General features: G+C 52.1%; 1 protein-coding gene across 3 annotated transcripts; it reads left to right on the plus strand.

Annotated features, from left to right (window-relative positions):
- Positions 1–1,541: 1,541 nt before the first annotated feature.
- Positions 1,542–17,121, plus strand: NIBAN3 (niban apoptosis regulator 3). Of its 3 annotated transcripts, none has more exons than XM_039867799.1 (15): positions 1,561–2,299; positions 3,594–3,724; positions 5,834–5,959; positions 6,562–6,676; positions 8,483–8,650; positions 9,219–9,334; positions 9,416–9,520; positions 9,735–9,897; positions 10,555–10,745; positions 11,578–11,736; positions 12,816–12,911; positions 13,012–13,119; positions 13,932–14,043; positions 15,449–15,532; positions 16,760–17,121. In XM_039867799.1, exons 1-14 carry the CDS (start codon positions 2,245–2,247, stop codon positions 15,526–15,528), a joined length of 1,725 nt encoding a protein of 574 aa, XP_039723733.1. In that variant the 5' UTR covers positions 1,561–2,244; the 3' UTR covers positions 15,529–15,532; positions 16,760–17,121. The 3 variants fall into 3 exon arrangements, with proteins under 3 accessions (XP_039723734.1, XP_039723733.1, XP_039723732.1); XM_039867798.1 differs by having other exon boundaries at positions 1,566–2,299; positions 12,816–12,932; XM_039867800.1 differs by lacking the exons at positions 12,816–12,911; positions 13,012–13,119; positions 13,932–14,043; positions 15,449–15,532 and having other exon boundaries at positions 1,542–2,299.
- The last annotated feature ends 51 nt before the right edge of the window (positions 17,122–17,172 follow it).

A 17,172-nucleotide genomic window follows, 5' to 3' on the forward strand; every position in this document is an offset into this window, starting at 1 on the left:
ACTCTGCTTTCAGTTCTTTTGGGGATATACCCAGAGGTAGAATTGCAGGGTTATATGGTAATTCTATTTTTAATTTTTTGAGGAACCTCCATACTGTTTTCCACAGTGGCTGCACCATTTTGTTTTCCTACCAACAGTGCATGAGGGTTCCAATTTCTCCATATCATTACCAGCACTTCATTTTTTTTCTAATAGTGGCCTGTGGACATACCTTTTTTGGGGGACACAATTCAACCCACTATACATTTGTTCTGGCCAAGTTCCCACTGACACTTAAGGCCCATCACAACCGCTGCACCCTGCCCTGCTGCAGGCCTACTCGAAGCCTGGAATGTGCCAGGGAACCTCTGCAGTCTCAGCTCTGCCTGGGCCCACTGTCAGCTTCTCAGGCTCCAGGGACTTCAGTGGAGGAGGCTGGTGACCATAGTGTGGGAGCTTTGCTGAGCATGGGGGTCGAGGTGGGAGTTGTGGTGGGGTGGGGATGGGGGCTTTGCAGGGGCACTGAAGGGGGCATGGGAATTGAACCTTGAAGCTGAAACCACAGGAAGTGAAATTTCCTTCAACGTCTTGTCAAGATTAGTCACTCAGATGTGAGAGTGAGGAAGTGAGCTGAGGCCTTAGGGGAAACAGGTTGAGAAAAGCAGAGGAAGGAGTTGGAAGGAAGGCAGCCAAGCTGTGGGCTTGGGCAGGTGCAGGTGGCTGTGACCCCTAGAGCAGAGGACAGGGCAGGGGCGCCCAGAAGCAGAGGGAAAATCACGAGGCAGGCATGGGGACCCCACTGGGGGGCCCTGCCTGGGGCATGTCACCTCCTGCCCCCCTCTCACTATAGCTGTAGCTGTCCCTATGCCAGATCTGCCTGTGGCTCCCTTTCACTTCTAGTGAAACTCACCCTTTTTACTGGCTCATAAGCCTCTGTGTGGCCCCTGCAACCCCCACACTCCTCTCCTAACATCTGCCTCTCACTCACCCTCTAGCCCAGCGGTCCCCAACCTTTTGGCACCAGGGACCAGTGCGCCTATGAGAATCTAAAGCCTGATGATCTGAGGCAGAGTTGAGGGGGTGATGCTAGCGCTGGGGAGCGGCTGCAAATACAGATGAAGCTTCACTCATCGTCCGCCATTTACCTTCTGCCATGTAGCCTGGTTCCTAGCAGGCCACGGACTGGTACTGGTCTGTGGCCCAGGGGTTGGGGACCCCTGCTCTAGCCCACACACCTTGTGCTGGTCTCACCTTAGGGCCTTGGTATGTGCTGTGCCAGCTGTTGGTTCTCTGTCCTCCTGCTTTTTGCGTGTTGTGGGCCCTTGCTTCCTTCAGGTCTTGGTGCAGTGTCTCCTCCCTGACTCCTCCCAATCCTAGCATTTTCTACCCCTCCTGTTCCCTATTTTTCCCTTACCCTTATCATTGTCTGACAGTTTTGTTGGTGTGCCTACCAATGGTCCATGGGGGCAGCTTCGGTTTCTGAGTGGGACTGGAGAGGGTCATTGAGTGATGAGGCTGGGGCCTCCATGGGGCTAGTTATTTCCTTGGAGGGCACTGGGGAATTTCAGGAGGTGTTAGAGGTCAGGGCTGAGAATTTTGGGTGTGCTGGTGGTGGGGAGCTAGGGCCTAGGAGAAGGGGCATCTTCGAGAGTCACTTAAAGAGTGACATGGAGATTAGGTGATTGCTTGAAGAGGGTGTTAGGGGTGAGGAAGGAACGAGAGCCCCCCTCAAGTCTCTATGCTCCCCACTGGGCCCCCATTCCATCTCCTCATCTGGGACCCCAGCACTCGCTCCCCCAACCCCAGCATTGACCCCATGAATTAGGGGTATCTGTCCAACTCTGTCACCCCAGCTTGGGGGCTTCCGGGGGCTGAATCCCCCCAGCATTGGCCAGCATGGGGGTACACAGTGGGGGTAGATGCCCATCCCCCTTCCCTGCCCCCACACACCAATAACTGGTCACCTGGTCCTGCCAGATGTCTGCCCTGCAGCCCTCCTCCAAAGCCGGCTAATATGTTGTCTCTTGCCCCGGGGCTGCCCCAGCAGCCCCTACAGAAACTAGTAGTTCTGGGGACCTTGGCCCCAGGGGAGTTTAGAGGACGCAGGTGTAGGGTGGGGCAGGGCAGTGGGCTGGCATCTTCCCCACACACTGGTGCTAAGCTCTACCTCCTGACCCGAGGTGCTGGTCTCTGCAGCATCCAGGAATCTGTGGGGAGGGTAGGGGTATCTGCTTCACTCTAGAGGAGCCGGGACACAGCAGCAGAATGGGCGGGAGGTCCTCGAGCCCCCTGGACAAGAGGCAGCAGCAGCACCTGAGGGGTGAGCAGGTGTGGGGAGGGGTGGGCATGGGGAGGGGGGCTTCAGGGTTGTCAGATAAACAGGATGCCTTATTAATGTGAATTCCAGATAAGCAATGAATAGATTCTTTAGTATAAATATGTCCCAAATTTTGCATGAGGGCATACTTATGCTAAAATATTATTCCTTATTTACCTGAAATTCAAATTTAACTGGTGTCATGTACTTTTATTTGGTAAATCTGGTAACCCACTCAGGGCATGGGTTGGGGTGGGGGTATGGAGCCAGGTGGGAGGTGCCCCGAGTCCAGCAAGATCTTGTGGGATGATCCTTCAAGGTGGGCAAGGACCAATAGACCCCTCTATGTGGTTTTCTGGGACAGAGTGATAGTTCCTGATTTGAGACAAAGAATGGCCAGTGCCTTCCTTACTCTGTATATAGGGTTGAGTACTTACTGTGTGTTGGACACTGGGGATATGATAGGTTCATGATCTACACAAAGAAGGAAGGTCAAGTTATTAGATGAATGGATTCAATAAGCTACTTTATGAATGTCGGGATTTTTTTCCGGTAGTGACTTATTAAACAAGGCAAGGATTTATTTATCTCTCCTATAGAGGGGTACAGTGGCAGGCAGACTGATAAAAGTTAGATAATCCAATTCCTTCTATCTCATGGCTCTACCATGCATGTCTTCTGTGCCTGAGGTCGCCTCATGGCTCGTAAAGGCTGCTGAAGCTCCAGCTGTTGGGTCCGCATTCTCGGCAGTGAGATAGACTGTATATTTCACATACAGTTAAGTGCATGCATCTTAGGGGAACAACCTGAAGAACTTTAACACTTGTGTGATCACAAGTGTTAGGTCAGGATACAGAACACTTCTATCACCCCAGAAAGTTGTCTTGTGCTGGAGTGAGGCTTTCAAAAGATTATGATAATCTCCATAAGTAAGGGGCATGAGGAAACTTTCGGATGCAATGGAATTGTTCATTATCTTGATCATGGTGGTGGTTTCTCCGATGTGGACCTGTGTGAAAGCTCGTTAAATTCTACACTTTATACAATTAAAGTTTGTTGTGCATCAGTTATAAATTAAGCTAGAGTCCCTTAACTTCTCCCCCGCCCCCACCCTGCTTTCATGTGGATGGAAATAGACAGCGGAGGATTAAGAGTAAACGGAATTCGGAGCACATCTTGTGGGGCAGCTTTTGGGTTTGGGGTGAGGGTAGAAGCCTAGGAGTTGCTTCCCTCCTGTTTTGTCCTCCCCTGGCAGATGGCCTGATTCAGCCACCTCACTGTCCCCTTGTACCTGCAGGCCAGGTAGATGCCCTACTGAGGAACTTCCTGCCCAAATACCGTGTGCAGCTGGCAGCTTCGGTCCTGCGGCAGATTTCCAGGGAGCTGGGCCCCCAGGAGCCGGCTGGATGCCAACTGCTGCACAGCAAAGTGGGTACCACAAATGGAGGAGGCAGCTGAGTGAACAAGGCTTCAGAGGCCATTGTCCTTGCTGGTGTCATGAACTGGGGTGACTATAACATCACTGGGCATTTACTACATGGCATGTCCTAGGCTAGATGCTGGGGACAGCAGAGACTGAGATAGATCCCACTCTGCCATCCAGGGCTCATGTCTGATTGGGAAAAATGACCCCAAACAAGTTAACATATCATGACATGGGATAACTTCTGATAGGTACTAGGAAGACAACAGGAAGGGTGCCATTGGGGGTGGGCTGTTGGGGTGCAGGGGACCCCTCTGAGCTGAGATGTAAAGGATGAGGAGTCAGATTTGGAGCCCAGAATGTGCAGAGAGCACAGCCAGTGCAAAAGCCTTGAGGTTGGAAGTCTTGCCCTGTCCGAGTGCCACGCTCAAGGGCACAGCACAGCCACTGGACACCACCAAGTTTTTGCATGTGTGGTGTCCTCTGCCTGGTGTGCTCTCCTTGTTCCTTCTTGTACTTTGGCTGCCTTTCTTTCGAGAAAACTTCCTTAATTACCATTATTCCTACCTGAGTCAGGAGCCTCCTCTGGGACCCCCATCCTATTGCTTCTCCAACACAGCCCTGGGTCACACATTTGTCACCTCCATGGATCTGTCTGCTCTTTGAGGGTAGGGGCCAAACATTGCCTCACACCTGGGCTCTTCATGCCCATATGGTGCCTGCACATAGTAGGAAGAGTTTGTGGATGGAACAGAGGAGCCTAGAGCTACCCAGCCCCAGCTCCACATGTCTGCTGAGCTGGCAATGACACCCGGGGCCTCCATGTATCCAGCACAACTTACGCAGTTCTCACCAGCCTGGGAGATGGGTCTTTGACTAGCAAGGAAACTGAAGCACAGAAAGACAAAGCTACCTGCCTGGGGTCACACTGCCAGCAAGATGCAGAGGGGTGATTTGATCCCCAAGCCCATAATCCTTACTAACACTTGGTCCCCTGCCCCATCTGGGCTCTGAGATTCTCCACCTCTCCCAGATGCCTCTTCTCCCAGCTGTGCCTGCCCTGCAGTAGAAGCTCCCTGGTGCTATGGACACAGAACCCCATCTTACCCAGGACTCTCCCTGTCCTACTTGTGGCATCCTGGGGCCCTGGAGTCACCCCCACCTGCACCTTTCACCACCTGCTGGTTCCAGCCACCTGGGCCAGGGCACAGCTGACGTTGGGTTTCAGGCAGCATGGAGGGACTTCCCCTCACTTCAGTTTAAACATTTTATATAATACTTATTTTATATATTTATATTTTATATATAATTTCTATAATAACATTTTAAGAATACTTTTATGAAAATTCTCAGACTTAAGAAAAGGTATGGAAAATTATTAACAAATACCTGAGTTCCCACCATCCCACCAAAGAATCAAAATATCTCAAATACAGTTAATTGATTCATTGACTATTTATCACATGCCAACAGAGCATCAAACACTGCCCTAGGACCCAATGATGACACAAAACACAATTCAGGTGGCCAAGCAATGAGAAGAGTGGCAAAAAAAAAAAAATAAAACAAATATTCTCCCTGCCTGAGGGCTTGGTTGGTGGACAGAGGACTGGCTGTTTCTCACACAATTAAACTATACCCACTCCATGACCCAGCAACCCAATTTGTATTGGTTAGCTAATGCTGTGTGATGATATATTACAAATTAGTAGCTTAAACCAACACACATGTATTATCTCACAGTTGCTGTGGGTCAGAAATCTAGCTGCAGCTTCTCTGAGTCCTTTTTTTCAGGATCTCTCATGGGCTGAGACGTTGGCCAGGGTAGGGGTCTCATCTGAGGCTCAAGTGGGGGAAGTGTACGCTTCTGCATGAAGTGGGGATGACAAGAGATTCTGCCTTCCAGGGCTGTGGGGAAAATTACATCAGTTTGTATTAGGAATGGCCACAAACGAGTGCATGTTTTAAGTGTGCTTGATAAAGGAGTGCCACATAGCAGTGCCTAAGCACCCTGTACTTAGTGGCACCTGGAATGCAATGGGAGCTGTCCAGGCGGTCTGGACACTGGGACACTAGCCCATGCCCTTGACATCCAAGGGCCCCTTTTCCCACAGAAGCTGCCCCGAGTCCGAGAGCACCGAGGGCCCCTGACCCAGCTTTGGGGCCAACCACCCCAGTGGCAGCCAATCTTCTGTGTCCTGCGTGGGGACGGCCGCCTTGAGTGGTTCAGCCACAGAGAGGTGCGTAGCCTGTGTCCCTTGGGCTTCCAGATTCTCCATCCCGCCCTTCCCAGTGTGGGTTTAGGGTCCCTCCTAGCATAGCCCCCCTCCTTTCTTCAGTCATCTAGCCTGAATCAAGGGTCCCTGTGTGCTCAATCTGGGGATGCGGGGAAGGCCAGCTCCTGCTGTGCCAGGTGAGTAAACTGAGGCCTAGGGCATAGGGAAGGGATCACTCATGGTTGTCAGCAGAGCCAAGGTTGAAACTAATCTAGGCCTTTTCATGTCACGCTCATGCCCTGCTTCCCGGCTGGGGGATTCGGGCAGGTCACTTGTTGCCCTGGGGTGCAGTTTCTACCTTTGTGAAATGGGGCGATGATGGTCTACGAGACAAAGGGCTGTGCGGATTTGATGAGATAATCCTCACACAACGCTGGGGACCGGCCCAGAATATAGTGGAGAATGGGTGCTCAACTACGGGGGAAGGAGAAGGAAGGGGTGGAGGAAGGGAGGGGAGGTGGAGGATTTCCCCAGCTAACCTGAAGCTTTCCCTTGACCCTACACAGGGACATGGAAGTGACAGTTTAGACCTGTCCCAAGCTAGTGTTTTTGGACACCTTTTGTAGGAATATGAAAATGGGGGCCGTCCCCTGGGATCCGCAGCCCTGACGGGGTACACTGTCCTGACTTCCCAGCGTGAATATCTTCACCTGTTGGATGCTCTCTGCCCAGATTCCCCAGGTAAGGGCTCCTGGGGACCCCAAAAGCAGGTTTCTCTACTTCAGTGCTATTGACACTGGGGTCTGATCATTCTTTGCAGTAGGGGTGGCCCTGTGCACTGTAAGGTATTGAACAGCATCCTAGGTCTCTACTCACTAGATGCCAGTAGCAGCCCCTACCTCAAGAGTGACAACCAAATATGTCTCCAGACATTGCCAAGTATCCCCTGGGGGGAGGGGTCGGAATTGTTTCTGGGTGAGCACCTTAGCTCTAGAAAGAAAAACACCCACTCTCATCAGAGTGAAAGAGGTAGGTCACCAGACCAGAATCAAAGTAAAGGGTAAAAATAATAAAACCTAGTGTGTCAGCAAGCATGTGGGGAGATGGGCACTGGTGGGTGGGGAAATCACACAGACTTGTCACCAGGTGTATTGTTCAGTCCAGCGTGTCCAGAAGGGTTCTCCCTTCCTCCCTTCTTCTATTCCTCTTTCTCTTGCTCCTCCCCTACTCTCTCCTCCTCCTTCTCTCTCTCCCTCCCTTCCTCCTCCCCTCCTCCTCTTCTCCTTTCTTTCTCTCCTCCCCCCTCTTCCACCTTCTCTCTCTTTTTGTAATTCCCTCCTTCCTCACCTCCATTACCCCTTTTCCTCCTTCCCCTCCTCCTTCTCTTCCTCTTTTCTCTCTCACCTTTTCTCCCTCCTTCCCTTCCAAGATACTGTGCAGGAACAGGGTAAGAAACAGCATACCCGGGCTGGATGCATGTGATGAGAGCCTGTGTTATCTTATTGAGTTTGCCCAGCAGGCAGCCCTATCACTAACTACTCCATTTCACAGATGGCAGACATTGACGCTGAGGACTGTCACACAGTTAGTAAGGGGCAGAGCCAGAATTTCATCCTTCGCTTCACTGTGGAACTATCTTGCTACCAAATGATGCAAGTGCAGCAACAGGACAGTCTGCAGCAATGTTGTGGATGTTGCAAACATTGGAATCCACCCACATACCCATCATCCTTTGGGGCTGATTAAATAAATTATGACCCAGCCTTAGAAAGGAAAGCTGTGCAGCCATTGAAGCTGTCCCACACGTATGCAAGAGGAAAAAGGCCACTTATAGACCAGAAAGCTCCATCTTGTTACAAAAATGCACCCCATGCACCTTTGTGTAGATTTTAAAACCTGGAGTAATGTCCCCCAAACTGTTAACAGCAATTATTATCCCTGGTGGCTGTGGTTGAAGGGCTGGGGTGACCAGGAAATGCCTTCTGGATTATTCCATTTTACCTCACTCTGTATGTATCACTCTGGAAATCAAAACAAAATGCTGAGGATTTAGGAGACCCTAAATAAATTAACCAAAACTAAATTCACTAATTGTGTCCTCCCAACTGTTCTAGATCATTGGTATCACTTTTAAGCCCATTTTAAAGGGAGGAAAACTGAGGATCAGAGAGATGAAAAACTGTATCCTACGCATAGAAAATGGTTTGGTGAGGTTCAAACCTGGGCCTGGTTGGTTCCAGCACCCCTCTGGAAGCAGGGCCCAGATCACATGACAACTAGGATAGGCTGTTGGTGGGTGCTCAGGCCACTGTGTTGAGAAGGATACAGAGGCTGGGAAACAGTGCTAAGTTGGATTGCTCATGTCTGCCCTGGGTGTGCTCCCCCACCCCCACCCTGGAATAAGGATACTGTAGCTGTAACCGTGTATTGAACAACTGCCTATACCAGGGGCTTCTCTAAGTATTTCATGGTTATTGTCTACTAGTGAATGTATGATTGTAAAGCAAATGAATGAATGAAGACGTGACCTCCTCTGTTTGCTTTCAGGAGGCCATATACAAGAGGAGCCTGACCCTCTCCTGGAAACGCCAATGAATTTCCCCCTGTTCCTGCAACACCCATTCCGCAGGCATCTCTGTTTCTCAGCAGCTACAGGGGAGGCGCAGCGTGCCTGGAGGCTAGCACTGCAGGGCGGTATTCGGCTTCGTGGCACAGGTGGGTCCTTGGGAAGGTCAGGCAGTAGTGGGGCTCTGCCCCTGCTGGCTGTAGAACCCTCTCCAAGGCTTAATTTCCTTATTTGTAAGATGGATTGTGGGAGAGACAGGGGATAGGGCTGTGATGGGGACACAGCCTTGTGCGATCTTAGCCTGGGGGATCAGAGAGGGCTTCTCAGAGGAGGGTATGTCGAAGCTGGGGTCTGAAAAACATGAGGGGCCAGCCAGGTGAAGGACAACAGGACCAACACATACAGCTGGGCAGGTTGTTGACTGAACAAACAATACCTAACTGGAGAGGCAGTGGGACTCCAGTTCAACCTGGTCTGTGACTGCTCACAGGGGATGCCTGTTCCTACATTGTATAAAAGGCTCCTTATGGGCTGATGATGATCTTGGGGGAGCATCTCTCCTGTAGAGGGCATTTCTTGTCTGAGTCTGGAGGTGGGTGAGACCTGGGTGTTCAGGACCTGGCGAGGAGGGGGAGGGCTTCCTCTTGGGGTGATGGGGAGTCAGGCAGGTGTGAGAGAAGAGGAGGGGTGGGCGGGCACTGAGGAGCTGCCCCCTAGTCCTGCAGCGAAGTCAGGCCCCTGCCGCCCGTGCCTTCCTGGACGCCGTACGGCTCTACCGGCAGCACCAAGGTCACTTTGGCCATGACGACGTGACGCTGGGCTCGGACGCCGAGGTCAGTGCTGCGCAGGGCCGCACCGGGATCCCCAGGAACCCTCTCGGCCTCCAGCCACACCCACAGTCCCCTCTCCTACAGGTTCTGACCACCGTGCTGGTGCGGGAGTTGCTGCCGGCGCTGCGAGCCAAGACCTTGCCCAGCTTGCGGGGCGCTGGCCGAGCCCGGGCCTGGGCTTGGATCGAAGTACGCATGGGGTCGCGGAGGTGGGGCAAGGACTCGCGGGGGCCCAAGGTAGGGGTGGGGGCTGGACCTGGGTGCCCAGCCTTGCCCCGCCAGTGACTGTCGCCTAAACTCTCTCCCGGTCTCTCTGCGCCTGTCTCTTTCGGTCCTCCCACCCTTCCCTATCTACTCTTCCTGCGCTCCTGGCCGGTGGCCTTCCCTTGATTGGTCTGGGCAGCTCCTGGATGCCATTCACGTCGCCGTCCTGGCCCAGGCCTCCACGGGGCTCCGCGCCTTCCAGCCTGAAAAGGACGAGTTGCTCGCAGCCCTGGAGAGGACGATCCGCCCGGACGTGGACCAGATGCTGCAGCTGCGGGAGCGCGTGGCAGGGAGGCTGCGGGGTGAGGCGCGCCGAGCCTTGGTGGGGCGTGGCCTAGCTGGGGCGTGGCCTGACTGGCGGGGGCAGGAACCCGAGAGGAAGAAGAGGAACAAAGTGGGTGTAAGGGGTGTGGGCCTGGCTAAGGCGGCGCCAGTCAGCGGGGCGCCAGAAGCCTGAGGAAGATGAGGAACAGGGTGGGTGTAAAGGGCAGGGTCTAGAATCTCCTACCAGAAGATCCAGCAGGGGCAGGATCGGAAAATAAAAGGGCGTGGCATAAAGGGCGGTGTGTAATGGGCGTGGGCGTGGCCTCGGGGGGCCTGAGACAAGGGGTGGGTGGGGTCAAGAAGGGCGGGGCCGGGAAGAGGCGTCCTGCCAGGCATGGAGCGGGTGAAATCCAGTCCCGAGAGCTGGGGAGGCATTGGCAGTGGCTTTTCTGATCCTGGTTGTCCAGTCAGATGGCGGAGGTGGCTCCCACTCCACTCAGTTACAAAGAGAACCAGGGTGAAATATGGACTACTTGGTGTGCCTACTTGGTGTGCCTCCATTTCTCATCTATAAAATGGGGTAGAGAGGGTGCTCAAAGGAGTCTGTGTTGCCGTCCACCTCACCTTGCTGAACTCAGGGTCTCCCCACCACCCAATCTTTGGAGGAGACCCAGGCCAGTGTCTTCTACTCGTAGCCGAAGTCCAAGGCCCCCTGGAGTCGTGCCTGCACAGAAAGGTGGATGCGCAGCTGCCCCAGGTCACACGGACGCTGCTGAACACTGTGGAAGCCGCGCTCGCGGAGGTGCAGACCCTCATTGTCCAGGGCATGGACCGCCTGTTTTGCCACCTGCGTGGGAGCCCCTCAGGAGCGCGGTTGCGGAAAGAGGTGAGCTCTAGTGGGTGGGGGGTTCATCAGACCCATGGGCAGTGTGTTAACTTCATAAAAGAGTTGCATGAACCTTGCATCTTGCTTGACAAACTCTCTTTTGAAAAACCTCTGAATTTTTTTCTGGAATGCTTTTTACTTATTGGGAACCACCATGCTATGGTCAGGGAGGCACAGTGGGAAGGAAAGAGTAAGATGACAAGAGTAGCACTTTAGTAACATCAGTCTGGAGTCAGTCTGGAGTCTCCTTCCTCCCAAACTCTTCCTCCTCCCATTCCTTTAGCCAGAGCCTATCTTGTCTCCTGAGCCAGAGAATTGTTCTCCATGCAGGACAGCACAAAACTTCTGATATTAAGCCTCCATTTCATAATCTCCGCCAGGAACTTTCCCTGACCCTTCTCTGCATCCGCCTGTGCTTCCCTCCTCATGGAGGCATTTACAAACCACTGTGGCTGATTAGTCTGTCACCCCAAATTTTCTGTGAGCCCCTTGAGGGCACGGATGGTGGTAGATTACTCTATTTTTGTAGCCCCAGGGCCCAGCACAGAGAGGTCATCAGGCGGTGATCATAGGCCTGAGCGTGCCCATTTCCCCTCAATCATGCCAGCACTGACTATTATTATATTTTCCAGGTTTTGCCATTTTATGTCTGTTACACCATACCTGACTGTTACTTTGTTGTGTCTTTTTTTTTTGTGTGTGTGTGTGTGTGATGATCAATGTGGGGCCTGTTTCCATTTGTGTTTCTCTGATGAATTGTCTGTGAGGTCCTCGACCCTGCTTTTTTATCAGCTGATGGTGTTATTCTTGCCCGATTGCCTTTGGAGCACAGGTTTACTCCTTTGGGGAGATGCCGTGGGACCCAGAGCTGATGCAGACCTGCTACCGAGAGGCCAGACGGAGCCAGAGGCACCTGGAGCAGCTGGCAGCACCCTTTGGCTTCCTCGGAGGACGAAGTCTGGTGTTTGGGGCCCAGGATCTCGCACAGCAGGTGAGGGTGAATGGGAGGCTGGGAGGAAGGAGGCAAGAATAGCAGCCTCCACTGAGCAGGTGTCAGCTGTGTGCTGAGGAGATCATGATGACCGAGACAGACCGGGCCTTCCTTCACTGGACTTTCAGTGTCATGCAGACATGAGCCCATGACCAGGCAGTGACCACATGTGGTGGACAGGGCTGTGGTGGGTATGCACAAGGTGCTATGGGATTCCCCATGAGGTGTCTCTGATCCATCTCCAGGATTGGGAGAACTTCTGGAGAGGAATTCCAAGCTGGGGCAGCAGTGGGAGAAATGAGGGGTGGGGCATGTCCTGGGAGGAGGGAACAATGTGTATAAGTGCTGGCAAGTAAGAGAGCTTGTCTGCCTTTGGGGAAAATGAAACAATTTAAAAACATTGGGTTGTTGGTTTCCAGTGAGGGCAGAAAGGTGGGAGATATGCCAGTGAGGTGGGTGAGCAGAAGAGTCAGAGCTCTATGTGTTTAAGAAGCCAGGCTCTGTCCCAAGGGCAATGGGGAGCCACAGCAGATGTGTAAGCAGGGGAGGGGCATGACCAAATTCAAGCTTAGGAGCCCTGCCTGCCTTGGGGAGCAGGGGCTGTTGGGGGTAGTAGTAGAGGGGGCCTGAACCAGGACTTGTGCTGTTGGTGGAGAGAAACAGGGTGTATTTTGGCAGCCAAGGGGATGGGACCTGCTAATAGACATGTTGAATGTAGGAGATAGGGACCGAGAAGATCCGTGCTCCCTGGCACAGTTATTCAGTTTGTACACTGCACAAGAGCACGCTGCTGAGGAGGCTGAACTCTGGCCAGCTCTCTGCTCCCCAGGCTGGGTATCCTGGCACCATCTTCCAGAGCGGAGGGCGATTTCTGCCCGTTTGCACATAAGTCTCCACTCACTGGATAACCCCAAAGTCCAGAGAAGAAGGAGTGCTATTTCTTGAGACAAGAATGAAATTGAGGAGCAGTGGCTGGTAGGGACAGGTTGGATGCTGAGAAGGGGTTAGTTGGACAAGAAAGAGCCTGATAAGGCCACAGCATGGATTCTCAGGGGTCATCCTAGTTCCTCCTCCTGCAGCTCATGGCGGATGCTGTGGCTACCTTCCTGCAGCTGGCTGACCAGTGTCTGACCATGGCCCTGGACTGTGACCAGGCTGCCCAGCAGCTGGAGAAGGTCAGGGGGCGTGTGCTAAAGGTGAGATCCATGGGGAGGACATGGGCATGGGCCTGGTGCTCAGATGGCTGCTGGACTTGTCACTGTATGTGTCGTGCAGAAGTTCCAGTCAGACAGTGGCTCGGCGCAGAGGAGGTTCATTCGTGAGTGGCAGCTCCGCATCTTTTTACCCTTTGTGCTGAGCCAACTGGAGCCAAGCTGCAAAGCGGTGAGCGAATGTGGGACAGGCAGGCAGGTCCTTTAGGGTGACCAAGTGTCTTTGTCTTCTGTAAAGTGAGCAGAGTGCTCTCTCCTTCATAGAACCACTGTGACAATTAGAGACTTTTGTTCCTTGAGCTCTGGGGCTCCTCTGGGCTCCCACAATTGCCCTCTGCTTCTCCCAAGACAATGCTCAGTGTTTGCCACTTGAGCACTGGGGTGGGGGCCCAAGCATCACATATTAGCAGGTGACACAGTCTTCAGAGAAGGGAGGAGGCAGAGAAGGAGTGCGGGTCTGTGTGGGGTGCCTGGTGGTCATGAAGGCCCTCCTTGAGAAGATGACACTTGAGAAGCATCGAGCTGAAGGCATGAGCCATGTCCCAGGGAAGGACATTCCAGGCAGAGAGCACAGCAAATGCAAAGGCCCTGTGGTAGGCCTGTGCCTGGTATTTTGGCGAAACAGTGAGGAGGCCAGTGTAGCTGGAGATCACTGAGTTGAGGGGTGGAAAAGTGATTAGGGGGAAGGTCACAGGGGCCTGGCCACATAGGGTTTAGGGGCACCAGTAGGAATTGGCCTTAGGTGCTGTGGGTGGTCCTAGCTGTGGGTGGTCCTAGCAGAGACACCGTACTATGCCTGTGGTAGTGGAATGTGCTTTGTTTCATCAATCTGCACAGCAACCCAAGGGAAAATGGGTCAAGGAGTCCATTTTAAAGATGAGGAAAGTGAGGCCCAGGGCACCCCACCTCAGGTTCAAGGCTGGAGCTGGGACCCATGATGCAGCCCACCCCTCCAGCCTAGCACCTTACCCACCTCCATTCCAGGAGCTGTCTGAGTTCGAAGGGGATGTCCTTGCTGTGGGCAGCCCAGCCCTGACCATCGAGGGCATCTATGAGGATGTTGTCCGGGGGGTCCTGCTGCAGAGGATTGATGGAGGTGAGCCCTACTCGCTATGGCTGGTGATACCCTGGTGACCCCTGGCTGTGTCCCCTACCAGGGTCCCCATTGCCTCCCTTCCTGTGAACACTAGCTCTTTGAGGGTCTGGACTGGGACAGAGGGCATCTGGGATGGATGAGCCTAGAGGGGCAGCTCCCTGAAGGAGGAGACATTGGAGCAAGGCTCTGAGGGGTGTATAGGAGTTCTCAGGATGAGCGGAAGGAGGCAAAACTAAAAAATTGCAGATAGACATTCACATTTAGACATTCAGCAGTCACTGCCTCTGTTTCTGTTTCTGTAGGTTGACATTTAGGACCTAAGGGTTCTTGGACTTGGAGTAGGTTTCTCAGGATCTCCTGCCCTGGGAAAAGGCTCCAAAACTGTCTTTTCTCCTTCCCACTTTGTTCGCTCATGACTCAATGTCTGCGACTGCTGAGATGTGTGCATTAACTGGGGGCTGAGCAGTATGCGATGGTGATTCAGGGAATGTTACAGTATCCACGTGGCTGGTGCAGAGGGAGGAAAGGGGAACAGAAGGAGAGGAGGCTGGAGGCTGCTGAGGCAGATGTGCAGGGCCTTGAATGACAGATGGAGGAGTTTAGACTTTTTGGGCAGGCAATAGGGAGTCATGGAGGGTGTGCGAGCAGAGGGCAATAGTGGCCAGACTGAAAGAGAGGAGGCAGAAGGCATGGTCCTGAGGACAAAGGATGAGCCTGAGCAGGGGCAGCCACCAAGAGGACAGAGCTCAGTCATGAGGACAAGGCAAGAGCAGAGGTGCCAGAGTAGCTGGCCTGGGGTGTCACAGAGTGCACAGGAGGGACCACAACCTGGGGATAGAGTGTAGAGAAAGGAGATGCATCCTAGAGAACATGTATTGAAGGATACAAAGAGAGAAGGGACACAGAGAGCAGTTTGAGAGGTGACAGCAGGGTTCTGAGAGCCCAGAAGCAAGGGCGAGGATGTGTGCTTGGTCTGTGGGTGGCCAAACAAAAGAACTGAGTTCCCTTCGAATAGTGGACACTTTAAATGGAAAAAGGCTGTTCTCTGATTAGGGGGAAAAAAAAATCCAGAAACAGGTAACCCCAGTGTTTCTGTTCCTAGAAGTTTTCCATGTCCTTAGGGGGTCTGATCTTCAATTGATTTGTGACATCTGCTTGGAGCACTATATTGGGAGGTGGAGCTGGTAGCATCTGGCTGGGTGAAGACTTTGGGGACTGGCTTGCAATGTCTGCCACAGGCACAGGCATGGAGTGAGGCTTACGTGAGCCACTTGTTTAGGGTTCCTGGTTGAGGTGTTTCCTCCATCCTTTGCCCTCTTGTGGCCTCTTTGGGAGAATGCATGGAGGTCCACTGATGCTCGGGCTTCTCCAGGTGGTGGATGCAGGGGTTTATTTGTTGTTTTAGAATTGAAAAAGGCCCTCGGTGACAGTGATGTGTCCTGCTCTCTGGATGGCTGCTCAGAAGCCCCATGGGACCAGATGTGAGCAGGTGAGGACCTCACAGGTTCTTAGGCCATGCCAATGAATTGCTGGGGCATAGGGGAGCCTACATAGGATGTATGGGATGGTTGAGAGTATAGGTTCCTGGATGGAGCAGAATCAACCTGCCTTCTAATGTGGCTGGGCTGGCCAAGCTCATGGCGAACAAGGGTAGTGGGGAGCCATGGAGTGTGTCGGAGCCACCACAGAGAGACCCTCTAAGCCTAGGCTCTGGCATGCACATGAATTTGTGTCTCATCTCTTCTGGCCCAAACCCAGTGGGGCCTCTCCCAGCATCTACTGGAAGGAGAGATTACGGTGATGGGGACCTTGGGTTCACCATGAGCAAGTGTTCTGCAAGAGGAAGCAGAGATTCTTGAGTGGCTCACAGCTCAACCCCCTTGGGAACTGCTGCTATGAGAACCTTGACAACCCACTCACCTAAATTGCTCCCACATTCTTCATGCACAAAAAGTCTGAGATAATAGACATGTGTCGTTTTTAGCTGCTAACCTTTGGGATCATTTGTTATGCAGCTATAGCTAACTAATATACTCTCCAGCAGATATGGGGCAGAATCCCATAGTCAATTGCTGCAGATAAATTGAAGAATATTCACACTTACTAGGAATATTGTGAGATTTGCAATTGACAATGAGAGATTATGGGCAGGCCCCTTAATCTGTTTAACTGGGATCTGAGCAATGATGGGTGTTTTGCTCCCAGTCTTACCCTCTAACAGGTAATGCCACAGAGGATGACCTTGTATGTGCTTTTCAGGGAAGTGCAGGTCTCTGTGGGTTAATCCCCCAATGTGAAATCTCAGGGTTTAGAGCATGTATGCTTGTCATTCCAGTAGTGATCTTCAGAAATCTCTCCACCAGCCTGGTCTCACTTGGTACCCCTCACCTCTGTGCAGGTGGCCCATTTTCCCACAGGCTGCACAGGTTGTCAGCTGACTGGGAATTTCTCATATCTTCTGGGTGGAAAATGGTGTCTTGGCCTGATTTTAATGAGCACCTTTTCTTGGAAATGAAGATGAGCATATTTTCATGGGTTTAAGAGCTGTTTTTAACTCTGAAGCTTTGTTCCTCTCCTTGGCTCACTTATGTTCTGGGTACTTATAAATTTCTATTACGTTTTTATTGCTTATCTCTCATTTATTGGCATTTGTTATGTGCCAGGCATTTGATGTGTTAGATATATTGGCATCCTTATGACACTTTCTATTTTACAGATGAGGAAATTGAGGCTTAGAGAGACTTGCTTCAGGCTGCCAGGCTCCTGCATTGAGGTCCTGCCACTCTGCCCACTGCTGTCTCCAGGGACATTACGAAGCTTAATCTTTGCCCACATACATCTTCATTACCAATGGATAAACATCTACCAGTGGACTTTCTGAGCCATACACATCATTTCAAGGCTTTTATAACCCCCTCACCTCCACTTCACTCCTTTCCAGGAACACTGTACCTTTTTTCACTCCCACCAGTAGTATTTGTGCATATTCTTCATATCCTTTCCAAACACTAGGAATTTTCATAAAAGAAAAGTCAATTTGATAGACATACACACATTTCATTATTTTTATTTTGGCCATTTATATGTTTGTGGGTTTTTTTTTTTTAACTGAATTGCCCAGTCATGATT

This window comes from Pteropus medius, unplaced genomic scaffold, assembly GCF_902729225.1.
Source record: "Pteropus medius unplaced genomic scaffold, Ma_sr-lr_union100, whole genome shotgun sequence".
NCBI lineage: Eukaryota > Metazoa > Chordata > Mammalia > Chiroptera > Pteropodidae > Pteropus > Pteropus medius.